This window comes from Mycetomoellerius zeteki, unplaced genomic scaffold, assembly GCF_001594055.1.
Source record: "Mycetomoellerius zeteki isolate Tzet28-1 unplaced genomic scaffold, Tzet1.0 scaffold121, whole genome shotgun sequence".
NCBI lineage: Eukaryota > Metazoa > Arthropoda > Insecta > Hymenoptera > Formicidae > Mycetomoellerius > Mycetomoellerius zeteki.
The window spans coordinates 97,090-111,144 of record NW_017256136.1 but is presented as its reverse complement, the minus strand read 5'-3'; the positions used below and the strand labels follow the sequence as shown (position 1 = coordinate 111,144).

General features: G+C 35.1%; 2 protein-coding genes across 3 annotated transcripts in view; one reads left to right on the top strand and one right to left on the bottom strand.

Annotated features, from left to right (window-relative positions):
- Positions 1 to 222, top strand: part of Cbl (E3 ubiquitin-protein ligase CBL) — a 47,442-nt gene extending 47,220 nt beyond the window's left edge. Inside the window, exon 6 of the transcript XR_001937008.1 lies at positions 212 to 222. The gene's annotated coding sequence lies outside the window, so the exon portion shown is untranslated. The remainder of the gene's footprint in view (positions 1 to 211) is intronic.
- A 2,261-nt stretch (positions 223 to 2,483) lies between these two features.
- Positions 2,484 to 14,055, bottom strand: Pex6 (peroxisomal biogenesis factor 6). Of its 2 annotated transcripts, none has more exons than XM_018461340.1 (8): positions 13,846 to 14,055; positions 9,889 to 10,422; positions 8,820 to 9,299; positions 7,522 to 7,757; positions 7,032 to 7,440; positions 4,145 to 4,444; positions 3,441 to 4,032; positions 2,484 to 2,584 (listed from the first exon to the last, which is right to left on the bottom strand). In XM_018461340.1, the coding sequence occupies exons 2-8, from the start codon at positions 10,337 to 10,339 to the stop codon at positions 2,527 to 2,529; spliced, it is 2,526 nt and encodes an 841-aa protein (XP_018316842.1). In that variant the 5' UTR covers positions 10,340 to 10,422; positions 13,846 to 14,055; the 3' UTR covers positions 2,484 to 2,526. The 2 variants fall into 2 exon arrangements, with proteins under 2 accessions (XP_018316842.1, XP_018316843.1); XM_018461341.1 differs by having other exon boundaries at positions 13,904 to 14,055.

Here is a 14,055-nt window from a genome sequence, read left to right as displayed (position 1 = left end):
TGCGTGCGTGCGTGCGTGTGCGTGCGTGCGTGTGTACGCGCGCACACACATATATCCGTTTAAGATATAATTCAATACATAGAGCATCGGTTCTCGCTAGATCATTTCACTGTATAAATGTATAACGATAGTACTGATCGAAAGTACGAAAAATGCCTGGCAACTAATTTTATAATCCCTAATCTACCGTTCCCTCATCAAATTGAAGTAGTTATATATACATATATATATATATATGTATATCGCTATTTAATGTATATTATATATAATGTCCTCCACACATGTTAGCGCTGTGTGATTTACATGCACGCAAGATACCTCGGAGAGGATAAAAGCAACAAAATAACGATTCAAGTGTATAAAATGGTTCACATTCGTGATTTTTGATTCTAGTTGAAAGAACTACGCCAAGGCACGCGTTAGTCTTAGAGAGTAATGCGCACAAGATTTGGCACCTTCCAGATCCGAATCTATGCCGAGCTTTTCGTTTTTCGATTCACAACACGCGCTTATACAAATTACCCGTATCCACCGTGTGTGATACTTGTCGGCTTCTCACCGCGCTGAGTATCGATGTAGAAGAGAGGAAAAAATAAAAAAAATTGGAATCGAATTCGAAACCGAACGCAGAAAAGCGACGTACCGAGTAAAAGTTCACAGCTCTCTACGACCTCAAGATGAAACGCACTCGCGCGCGACTCAATCGGAGAGTTACGGATATACTGTAAGAGTGTATATATTATGGATTATAATGGAAAATACTCGAAAACGAGAATAACTACAATAGTGTTCAGACGACGATAACGAGGCGTACTTGGCGATGACGAGTTAAAGTTGTACGGTCGCGTTAAATCGTGAATAGCGCCGTAACGAGATACATCAAGCGTATCGCTTTATAAATTAATTTACGCCTTGAGGTAGATTCTCAAGCATAATATATAATACCCAGATAGCAAAATGTCTGCAGTCTTTTAGCAACTGTCAGCAGATTCGAGCAGAAAATTACGACAGTCTGCAATCAACTGCGTCCGCATTAGGCTTGTGTTCTGTTAACATCGCCTATCGACATAATGTGAAGGCAAATTATTGGCAGAAACTGAGCAAATCCTGTCGACATTATCTGATTCTTTTATGTTTTTTTCTAGCAGTCTGTCGACAGTATTATGTATGTACGTACATCTAATTCTGTAACAATTCTGTTGCTATTTTGTTGGCATAATGTGTAGCAGACATTTAAAAAATCTGCTTTCTACAAACTAGGCTATCTGGGATCATTTTGTTCTGCGATAGGGCAAATCAACAGCAAGAGCGATAATGATCCTGCTACGTAGCTTTGCAAAAGCGATCATTCGTCGTGGCGACAACAAGGAGGCTTTGCGGATCAATTCTGAAACGACGATGCGACCGTTCTGCGTCTGTTCTATACGATAGTTGCACGACGAAAAGTTATAATTACTACCTCGCGATGATACCAAAGGTATACGATGTAATCGTCTGAAAAACGTTATAAATGTGTGACCGCTTGTTAAACGCGTTTTACGATCTTTTTGATGCGCGCGCAGAGAGAGAGAGAGAGAGAGAGAGAGAGAGAGAGAGAAAGAAAGAAATACATATACACATAAACGAGACCATACACATAAAAATTACGTATACACATAAACAAGACAAACCATCGTGTAGTATGATTATGGTATATTTAGATACGATATTCATGCTCTCGTTGAATTTTTTCTTTATTACAAAGATTCCTTTTGCAGAGCATCGCGCTATTACAAAAAGCGGGCTCATTTTCATCTTGTAAACTCGAGAGATGACCATAGCATTGTCGAGAAAATCGCTAGTATCGAAATTTATTGTGCGATCTCGTGCGACATGAGAACCGATGCACCCGATACTTTTATTCACTTTCTATTGTGCACCTAATCGCATCAGTCGCGGTATCGCTCCACCTCTGAGGAATTTTTAGCCTTCATACTTCGGATTTGGCATCCACACGGATGTATCTGGTAAAATTAGGTGTCCTATTTTTCTACATTGCATATTCTGGTCATCGTGTACTGCATAATATATTGAACGCGCGTGAAAAGCGCTCGAGGTATATCTCATAGCGGTGCCTCGAAAAAATGAAAGGATTCCGATACTTTTGCGTTTCTCATCGCGCGCTAACATTTGAGGATTTGACGTAAATACGCAGAGAAATATTCATTGGGTGCGTTCAGCAGACTCAACAGTTTTGCAACCGTTTTATGATTGTCTGCTGAGATAGGACCATTCTTCTAGATCTAAAAGTATGATCCAATCAGCGCGAAGGAAACTTCCAACAGTTGCAAAACAAACGTTCTGCTGAACGCAGCCATTGACACGACACGCAATCGAAGATAATACATACGAGTGTAAATTGACTCCTTCGGTTTAATTATTCGCTGTAAAAAATTGTTTTACATACTTCTCGAAATAAAATAACATGTCGTTTATAACACGCGCGTTGTTTTATTCTCGAAATTGTATCTTTTTACAGGAAAACCATTAGATACATTCTATTCGGTATACAATTTGTATCGTTGTTCGGTATACATATTGTGATCTACAAGAATTAAAAACTTTTGCATATGATAAAATTCATTATAAACGCATTCAAGCTTATCACCGCAGATAATAATTAATTTGACTGTTACTCTTCTGATGAATATTTTTCTCAGAATCTTTCATATAATTTCTTAGACTTTTTATGTAAATTTTAGATTTTTTTTATAATTTTTGAATAATTTTATGAATCTTTATAAAATTTCAGATTTTTTATACAAATTACAACGCTTTTCAGAAAATGCCGAGAATGCCTATATCTTTTTTAGAATTCTTCATACACGTGAATTCTGAAAGATTCTAAAGCCTATTCTACAATGTGCTTTTTGTTTCCTGTTTCTTGCTTTTTGCTATTTTTTACATTTTACCTTTTTGCTTCTTATCCGGTTTTTATGTCGCCTGAGATAAAAGTTAACGAACTTCGGCGGAAACACGTAGCAAAAAATACAATTGTCGATAAAACGGTTGCAAAAAGAGAAAAAGCAAAAGGTAAAAAGCAAGAAACAGGAAACAAAGAGCACATTGTAGAATAGGCTAGATTTCTAAAATTTCTCATTTTATAATTTCTGATAAAATTTTAACCTGAAAAAGTTTAAGCTTTCTTTTTAATTATAGACTGTAAGAAATTTTAGAATAGGTTTTCAGAGTTTACATATATGAAAAATTTTAAGAAAAAATGTAATCTTTTTTAGTATTTCTAAAAAGTGTTCTAATTGATAAAAATTCTAAAAAAAAATTTTCATCAGAGAAATCATCATTTAAAATCTCGAAAACCGTGAGATAAAAATACTATTTTATACTATATTGGAAAACGATTCCGGAATTACAACGATGATAACTAACAATGATCTACTTGCATTCTATTATATCTTTTGATTTCTTCATCAGTGACTGAAGGTACCAAGTTATGAATAGCATCCGAAAAATGGCGCAATTCCACGATAACATTATCCTTAATTACACCTTCCTCTTCGACGGAATAATCCTTATTGATTATCTCAGTTTCCTGATGCTTTGCAAGTACCTCGCGTACGGCATTAAGCCACGCGTTGGAAGTGACCGAGTACAAATCCGCACCAGTGACATTATTGGGCAATTGTTCCGTGATCCGTTCCAACTCCCGTCCGTTTTCTTGAAACATGAATTTACGTGTCTGTGCCTCCAACACGCTGAACTTGGATGCGCGGTCGGAATGGATCCCGACATAGAGCATTTTGTCGAATCTTCCCGGTCGGAGCAGCGCGGGATCTATAAGATCGGGCCTGTTCGTGGCTCCTATGATAAATATACTGCCAGACTCTTCGAGGCCGTCCATCTCGGCCAGTAACTGGGAAACCACGCGATCCATTACGCCGCCGCTGTCTCCGCTTCTACCTCGGTTGGGCGCCAACGAGTCCAGCTCATCGAAAAAGACGATGCAAGGGGCCGCAGATCGCGCACGCTTGAAAACTATAGAAACAACGAAAATAATGTGTTAATTTGCAACTTAACTAAAGCAAATAATTAATTCTTTGTTATATATTTTTATCACAGCCCTATGTTTCTTCTAAGCAATACATACTTTGCCTTACGTTCTTCTCGCTCTGACCGACGTACATATTTAGCACTTCCGAGCCTTTAATTGACAGAAAGTGCATCTGATACTCCGTTGCCACTGCTTTAGCGAGAAGAGTCTTTCCAGTGCCGGGCGGGCCATATAATAGTAATCCAGACTGTCCGAATCCGAAAGCATTCAACAGAGGCAACTGAATTCTGCGAATAATCTCGTGTTTCAAGTCCGCCAAACCGCCTATGTCCTCCCAGTGGACTTCTGGCACGTGTGGAGCACCTTTACTATCCGAGTACACGGACTGCATATACTCTGAAAATACTTTTTTGTTACACTTATTATATTCGCACGAGAAGCAAAATATTACTTCCAACTTCAGTAAGACCAAATCTCGATCTGTTACATGAGGAAAAAATACAGAGTGTCTATAAAGTCTGTTATCACTTCTATATTTTGGAAACAGTTCAAAATTATGAAAAACTGCGAAATACATATGTTCGATTTGAACAGTTACTGCAATAAATCCAACACATGTTGAAAATAAGAACAAATAGAATTTTTCAAACTTTGACACTGAATAACTCCCGAACGGGTCAATGTACCACCTCCGCATTGAACCAAACTTTCTTTTCTAATGCTCTTCCAAATGATACCCTGTTAAAAATTCTTGTGTTTTTGTATCAGACCTTAAAAGAGTTGTATGCGATCAATCAAAATTACTAAAAGAACGTACATGATCACATAAGAATCTTATATAATTTGTATATGAATCTCACCAGTAATCTTTAATGACCTTAGGAATCTGGAATGAATCGTACACAAAGATTTATATCGCAATGAAAAGATCTTGAGTAGGTATAGTAGAAGAATTCTAACTCAGATCCTTCGAGGGGGGAGCGGGGCGCGGGGGGAAGGGAGGGGATAGCGCGGGGAAAGTCCCAGGCGGTATCGTTATTTACAGTGATATCATTGATACGCGCCGCCATGATGGTGTCCCTGGGCCCCGCCGCTCTCCCCAAAATGCGTCACGGACCACCACCCTCCCCAAAAAACCGAGCGCCTCATCATATATAATTATAAACTGCTGAATAGAGATAAGGGGAAAAAAGAAGACTGAAAATAATTTAAAAAATTGAGTAATACATTTAAGTATTATATTATATACTTTTTACAAAACATTTATTTCTTACTTTAAAAATGATAAGGTTTATAATATTAATTGCAGCGTCTACAATTTCATCAATAACATACATTAGTAATTCACATTCTACGACTGAAGTTTTGTCACAAACTTCACACAATTTTTTTAACGCATCGCATTTATTATTAATAGTATTTTGGCGGATAATAGTCATAAATTGTTGAAATTTTCCATCAACTTTACGTACATTCTGCACTATCCAGTGCCTTGTATGTTCAATGCAATGTTCGAGATCCAGCATAAACAACACGGTTGAAGGCTTCATGTACATAGAAATATCGCGCGATGTGAATTTTATTACATTTTCGTTTCGTATTTTTACAATTTCCACAATAAGATCATGAATCTCCCACGGTGTTGACTGCACGAATTCTTCCATGTCCTCACGCTGTTCTAGTATTGTCGACCACGTTGTATCAGCCATAGAAATATAGTTGCCTCGGTTGTCTCCAATACATACCACTATGGTAGTATAAAATGATGCGTTGATCAAGTGGTCCAAAATTCATTCAATTTCCATGAAAATCGATATTTGTGGGATTTTCGAATCACTCATGAACAATCCGTAGTCATATTTCCAAAATTCGAAATGACGGATATAGAACGTATTTTCCAATTCATTATAATTTTTGTTCACAATCTATGAATCTTGACGAAATGCATCTTGGAAGATCTTCATATATCTATCATATATCTTCATGGGAAAAAAATCAATTTTGAATCACATGATTAAAAATCTAAGCGTTTCAGTCAATTCTTCTTCCACTGCAATCATCATACCACCTTGATCAAAAAGTTCCCGGAATTATCACCAGGTGATGCTCTGAGTCAGCTGATTTGAGTTGTTTTTTTTGGTTAGGTTGCCACATCTATCATTGACATTTCCACCAAATTTTATCGCCATAGCTTGACATTTGTAAAAGTTACGCCGTCTTGAGTACATCTACCTCTGCACGTGTTTTCGATTTTTTACAGTTTTAAATGGAGTTGAATTTGCAACAAGTTTGTATTAAATTTTTTGACCAAGAACGAAACGAATACCATCCAACAGCCATCGAATTCACCCAATATGGCTCCCTGCGATTTTTTTCTGTTCGATCGAGTCAAAAAACCACTACGGGGAACGCGTTTTAACAGCCGAAAGGAGGTAATGGAAAAATCGAAGACGGCTCTGATGGCTATATACCGACAATAGAGTTCCAGAAATGTTTCGAGAGCTGGATCAAGCGCTGGCATGAGTGCGTTGCAGTCGATGGGGAGTACTTTGAAGGGGACAATATCACTTTTGATGAATAAACTTGTATTTTGAATTTTCTGAATGAATTCCGGGAACTTTTTGATCAAGGTGTATTGCATCCGCCATTTTAAATTTTGGAAATCTGACTGCGGATTATTCAAAGGTGACCCGAAAAACTTTCAGATATCGATTTTTAAGATTGAATAAATTTTCCCAAGAGGCTGGATTAGCGGAAAATAACAGGGTATGGCCCTAACATAAGAAATGGTGACAGACTTTATAGACACTCTGTATATAAAAAATATCTAAGAGAGAGATATTAAATATCTTAAAATTTAGGAGTACGTTTTTTAACGTTTACATTGTTCAAAGAACAATTGAATATCCTTAGATAAGATATAATAATTGCTCAATAAATATCTCTTTTGATCTTGCTAGAATCGATTATAAGATAATTGTACCGTAAGCTCGATCAAAATCTTCTTGTTCCAGAGTAAGCGTGCATTTCTGATTTGCGTGCGACATTGATTTGCATCGAAATTTGGTTGCGTGTAATGACAACGCTAATAGATCCGCGACTTTAAAATCTGAGCAAAGACCAGCTACTTTTGATAGGTCCGCAGTAGTCTTTAGATTTCTGTTGAACAGTAGCCAAAATATCAATTCCGCTCGTTTGCTCTGATTTAAGTGCTTCATGTGAATCGTCTCGATAAAAATCCGTTGCAATTCCACAGATACGTCAGTCTCATCCGACGCAGCTACGATAATCAGAGGAAATTTCCGGCGTCTGTTGTATAACGCGGTGATCTCTGTCGAGAAGAAAGATATGACCCTTTCGTCTTTTTGGCCCTCGGCAGTTTTACCGAATACCTGCGAAAACGCTGTTTAACTCATAAAATCAAAAGGAAAAACACAAGATATAATTTAATATAATGTTACTTTTCTACGCACTTGAACATTATTTAAATATAGTATACATGGCACACATTTTTGTGCATTTTGTAGTATTATGCGAAGCTTAGCTTCCGTCTGCGCCGAAGTCAAAGTCTGCACTTCCACAAAGTCAACACCGAGGAAGTTCAATCCCATTCTCTTGGACGTTGCTCGAACTAATTCGTATTTACCGCAACCTCGTGGCCCTTTCACAAGAAATACCGGTCTTACGTTCAATCGGATATTTGCAAGATCTATATATACAACAGATATATACAACAAAAAATAAGGAATAAGTATATCGATAGTTTTCATCATTATTATATAGTGAACATTATTAAAGGAGAAGGTGGTATTATGGAACACCAGTTACATTTTACACAATAACTTTGTTGATAATCAATATTTAAGTTCATAATATTTAAGTTGATAATCAATATTAAAACTTGACAATTACATTCGTTAAATAGTTGTTGAATCGATTCTGGATTCGAAAGTTACGAAATATTTATTACTTAGGACACTATTAATAAAAATGTGACGACAGTGCATAATAACTCGAAGAAAAATGTGGGTGGTAATGTGGCCTTCCATAAAAATAGCCTTAAAAAATTAGTTTTGTATAGAAAACAGTGTTTGGTTACAAAATTAACAAAAAAGTAAAACATTTTAAAATGTATTCAAATAAATGTACATTTACACAACTTCTGCATATAAGCTGCTCAGTACTAAAAATCACAGTGTACTAAAAATAGTACACGTAATACAAAGTATAGATTAACAGTAGAACTACAATCGATTATCAAATAATTATTTTGATATGAAAATCTCAAAAAAAAGGCCGTGAGTAATCAATATCCAGAGAGGGCCACATTAGCAAAATGCTATTGTTTAAATTTGCATAACTCAAAATATATACAGTCAAATAAAATGTTAAATAGCGAATAACATCAAAAATACATATATTCGTGTGATAATACGCTCAAGTTTAAGAAAAATGAGGAAGTACGTGTAATTAAATGCTAAAATGTAGATGTAATTTAAAATTGTAATGCTCAGAAACATTTCGAAATACTTGAAAGTAAAAAATTTATAAGTGCTGGCTATTGATTATTGGTATTGTATATTAGTTATCATGGTGTAACGGCGAGCTACTGAACAAATAATTCCATAAGTAATTGCTAGAATTCATCATTTAATAGCGGAGATATTAAGAGGGGCCAAAATATCTACACTAGCCATAACACCACCTTCTCCTCTACTCTTCATAAATAAAGAAAAAATTAGCTTAAGTGAATGTAAAAATCATTGTTTACCCTTTCTTAAAAAGAGTGTAATGCAAGATTCTAAATGTTTCAAGGGTTCCATTAAAGCTGACGGATATTTGTGATTTGGTGCTACTCTGTTTTGCTGTAAAAACGCATCGGGAAGTGAGCAAACACGTCCGTGAGGGATGTAATCGTGGACTTGTGCTTCCTGAATGACCGTTGACTCTCCACGTACAACGTAACAACTGTTAACGCTATTGCTGTGCCCGCGCGCGTTACGATTTACTTTCAAAGCTTGAACTGTAAAATACATCACGGAGATTCCAGTAAAACCGGACGAGTAAAATCGATCTTGGGCATGTTCCTTCGCGTCGATTCTAAAAATGTCATTCACGTGCAAAAATCGGGGATGTAAGAAGTAATTTTGTAGCATGACGTCCAGTGTTTCGGTCGCGCAATTGTACGGATTAGCGATTAAGGATATTCTCGCCTCGGATGCAAACTCGATCACGTCGTCTTCCAACGGTACTGAAAACAAATTGCAGTTTATAATAATTACATCATCATCAACTTAAGCTCAAGACACAATACGAGGGAATAGCGATAGCGATGATGAATAATGATTTCAATCTATCAGAAATCGGATATATCGGAATGCACAGTTTTTGATAGATTGAAATCGTGTTATACCTATCGCTATCGCTATTCCCTCGCATTGTGTTTTGGGCTTTACGGGCATCTGACGATTTACGTCGTTGATCGATCATTCATGACATGAGTTTGAGAATCGCGAGGAAAAGTATATTTCAATTAGAAAGCGAAAAAAACTTAATAATTGCAAAATAAATATTCTGCAACAAAATATTAATTAATATTAGTTAAAATATTAAATAATATATAGTGGAATTATTTCGAATATTATACTTCATGTGAAATATATTTTTTTATTACTTCAAACTGTTACTTTAATATTTAATTGCATTTGTGCAAAAGTACAAATGTTAACTTTTACGTTACAATATTATTTTCATTGAGTTTAGTAACACCAAAGATGCTTTAAAAGATGTGAACAGTTTAAAAGTCAAATAAGGAATCTTGGTAAGCTGCAAATACTTACGTATGAAACACGAGCTGTCCAATTGTTCGCAGCGAAGAGCGTTTCGGAGATTGCGCTCTGTCGTTTCAGAGATTAGGATAGTATTCTTGCTAATACTCGGCACAGATATAATTACTAATTTATATTTCGTCATTGACATCATTGAGCAAACATTGAACCAGGAACTTGACAATTTTTTCTGTACATTTGCTATTGCACAAGAATGACAATCGACGTATTCGTTCCATGTTATTTCCAAATCGTCCAGCATAAATTTTAAAGCTGCGTCTGGTAATGTGGCCCATTCGAGATCTTGTTTGAACAATCTTTGGAATCTGCGATGCAGATATTCAAGGAAAATGTAACTCAGCACATAATGCGAATTTTTTCGCATCGAGGTGTTCGTTATCCCCCTTATGATTCTTTTATGATACAGTAATGCAGACAGTATCTTCTGACGCGTTTTATACATAATTTGTACACAGAAATTTTTTTTCTCTAAACTGTCTAGACTTATAATACCGCTTCATAAATCCTTCGATCAATGTATCGGACCTGAGATTAAAAAATAGGGTAATTATTTACGGTAGGGACCTCCTCCTCCAACAACCTTGACCATGACATGTTGTCAAGGTTATGACTCTGAGTGACCTCCAACAAGTTTTAGGACTATGGCACACAAAAAAAACTTAAGCAATAAGTGAATTGACCAATCATAGTAGAGAGAGTCCGTAAGACCATACATAAGCAGTACCCAATCCAACATGTCGATTTCCTTACTGCTTGCATCTTATTGCCTTAAGTTTTTTGTGTGCCATGGCCCTTAGCCGTTGCTCGTTATTTGTTATAAGCAGGGTTGGGTAGTGCTTAGGTTAAAAAGATAAAAGTTAAGTTAAAAAAAGTTACAAAGTTAATTAATTTTAACTTAACTTAGTTTCATTTTAGACTTTTAACTTTTTAACTTAATTTAGTTACATTTTATCAGTAACTATTAACTTTCAATTTAATTTTTTTTAAGTCAATCCTCAAACACAATGCGAGAGGATAATGAGTATATAATTTAGTAATTTTATATTGTATAATCGTTACTTGTGAACAAAAATAATCAGATTCTTTAATAAATATGACGTGAGAAAGGAAAAATACGAAAAATTATGTAAAATGGTCAAACTTTTTCTTTCTTTTTTTTTATTAATTTAATTTTTAATTCAATTAATTTCATTATGGATTAACTTGTATATTTTAATTAAGTTAAATTTTCAAGGCTATTAACTTAACTTAATTTAACTTAGTTAAAAAAAATCAATAAATAAAAGAAGGGCTACGAGCCAGTTACAATATAAAGAATATTTAATATTCGTACAGACGTTTCGACGCCGATCGGATCATTTTCAATGTAAACACAACTAACATTACATAAGTTGTCGGAGTAATCGGTCAGATTACAGTATCCAGTAAAACGTATCGGTTATTTCCGTATTCCCTATTATTTGATGTGTATGGTCCATATGTAAAATTAACATCATTTAACTGATGTAAAAGTGATCTCATCTTATTTTTTTTTAAATCTACAATCTTGATTTGTCGTAATAATGTGAGTCAAACATTAAGAGAAAAACGCAAAATTAACTAAGTCATACATAGTAGGCAAAAGTAAGCTATAATACGATATATTGGAGAGAACACATGTATTCTCGACGATGTCAGGCGACGTTAACTTTCATAATTTTCATAAAATCCTTTAGTCTGCAATGCCTGCGCCATACACTTTACAAGTAGCAACATCTATCTGCCAAAATCTGTTTCTTCGAAAATTTGGAGTTTCCTTTTATCTGCGGAGCTCTGTTGCGCGATCTCCACCTCTTGGAGCAGACTCAACGGCGAGGTGAGGAGATACAAGATATTGGCTCTAATGGGATTATACAGTTGAGATACCGATTTTTAAAACTATTGAAATATTATTCTTAACAATATGAACTATAAATTTAAGTAAAAAAAATTTTCGATTTTTTTAAACTTCAAGGGTGGTATCCCCCCTTAAGGCTTAAAACCCGATTGCACTAACGTTACTTTGACTTTAAGCAAGACTTAAAACTCTCTCTGTCTCTCACTTTAAAACGAGACAGAGAGTTTTAAGTCTTGTTTACCCCGGATCTACAATAAAGTTTTAAGCCTTAAGCCCTAAGAAATGGGCGAATCATAGTCGGATTATTCTCCTCGAATTCGACTGTAATTGGTCATTTCGTTACGGCTTAAGGCTTAAAAACCTATTGTAGATCCGGATTTAAAGTCAAAGTAACGTTGGTGCAACCGGGCCTAAAACACCTATTGTAGATTCGGACTAAGACTCAACGCGGATATCAGGGTGAAAAGGGAAAGAATAAAGAATTTAATCCTAAATTGATGTTACATTAAACTAGGTCACGGACAATAAAGATTGTACTAAATAAACAAAAAACTTTTTGCTTATTTTTGTTTCATTCACTATCCTCGCTTTAGCGTAAGAACACTAAAAACTAAAATATCTATTATATAATAAAATACAATAGAATTAAACATAAGTATGTAAAATATTAATAAAAGATAAAAATATTCAAAGATAAATATCTTATATGAAGTTTACATTCGTGTGTGTGTCTTAGCATTCTGTCTTAGAAGTCTGTTTTAACATTTAAAAAAAAGTGTAATTATGTGGAAGACAAGCTTATTCATCGATTTTGACGAGATTAGGGTCATTCGACACGTTTTTGCACGAAATGAACGGATCTGACAGATTTCCTTACCTCGATAATCATCAATTTTAACCATTAATATCTCGGTTCGCCGGGCAAAGCGACACTTATTTTTCTACCAGATTCGTTCATTTCATGCAAAAATAATCCGTTAAATGACCCTAATTTCATAAAAATCTGTAAGCCCGTCTCCTGCATAATTACAAAAGAAGTAACAAAAAGTAACGATTTTTTATCGTTACTCTTAAGTAACGGTAACGCGTTGCTTTTTAAAATCGGTAACGAGTAACGATAAGTCCGGATCTACAATAGATGTTTTAAGCCTTAAGCCGTAAGAAATTGACCAATTACAGTCGAATTCGAGGAGAATAATCGACTGTGATTCGTCCATTTCTTAGGGCTTAATGCTGATTCTACAATGAGTCGGTAGTCGGAAATCTTAAGTCTTAATCAGTTTTAACCTAAATAGGTAACTATGATTGTTTGCATCTACTAGTTGTTAATTGTACAACGAGTCGTTTAGCTCGATTAATGGGAAAGAATAAAGTCAAAATTTGATCAGTCTTAAGAAAATCGATAGTCTTAGTCGTACAAGTTGGTTGTTGGCCAACTTCACCGATTCACCGATAAGACTTAGGACTACCGACTACCGACTCATTGTAGAATCAGCTTAAAGCTTAAAACTCTATTGTAGATCCGGGGTAACGCGTTACTTTTAAAAAGTAACTTTCCATCCCTGAAATCCATATAGCAATCCCATTACTTAATAATTGTTCGATTACTGATGTAATATTCGTCCAAATATCTCAACACCTCTTTGTTATCTCATTCGAACTAAATAATTTTATATGATTTAAATAAGAAATCATATATATATGTATATATATATATTATATATATATATATACTTTTAGATATATGCAAACGTATGAAAACGTTAGTAGAGGAAAGTAGTTTCAAGTTGCCGTTGGCAGATAATGTATATTGGATTCGACGTCCTTTTATGAAAACACAAATAGTTTCCTATATAATTTTTATTTTTACAAAAAATTTGTTTTTAAGACAGAGAATGTGTTTTAAAGCAGAGAATTTGTGTTTTTAAAGCAAACAAATACCTAACTGAAACAAATTCTCTGCTGTAAAAATAAAAATTATGTAGAAAATAATTTGTATTCTTGATGCAGAAAATATGTTTTAAAGCAAAGAATTTGTGTAACTGAAGCAAAAATACTTATTCTAGCCTCACCTACTGTCCCTCTATGCAATCAATGTGACAATCATCGGGACAATCGATGTTTCCTAACCTGAATAATCGTCAACTTTAACGATTGATACTTCGGTCCACGGGGCAGACCGCAGAGTGATACTGTTTTTTGTCAGATTCGTTCATTTCGTCCAAAAACGCATCGAATGAGCCTAATTTCATGGTGAAAGAACTACTTGGTATGCTCAGTGA

Coding starts and splice junctions, on each gene's coding strand:
- Pex6 (XM_018461340.1), bottom strand. CDS start 10,339: ATGTATAAAACGCGTCAGAAGATACTGTCTGCATTACTGTATCATAAA. Junction 7,758..8,819: donor TACACTCTTTTTAAGAAAGG/GTAAACAATGAT, acceptor TTGTATATATAG/ATCTTGCAAATATCCGATTG. Junction 7,441..7,521: donor TATATTTAAATAATGTTCAA/GTGCGTAGAAAA, acceptor GCGTTTTCGCAG/GTATTCGGTAAAACTGCCGA.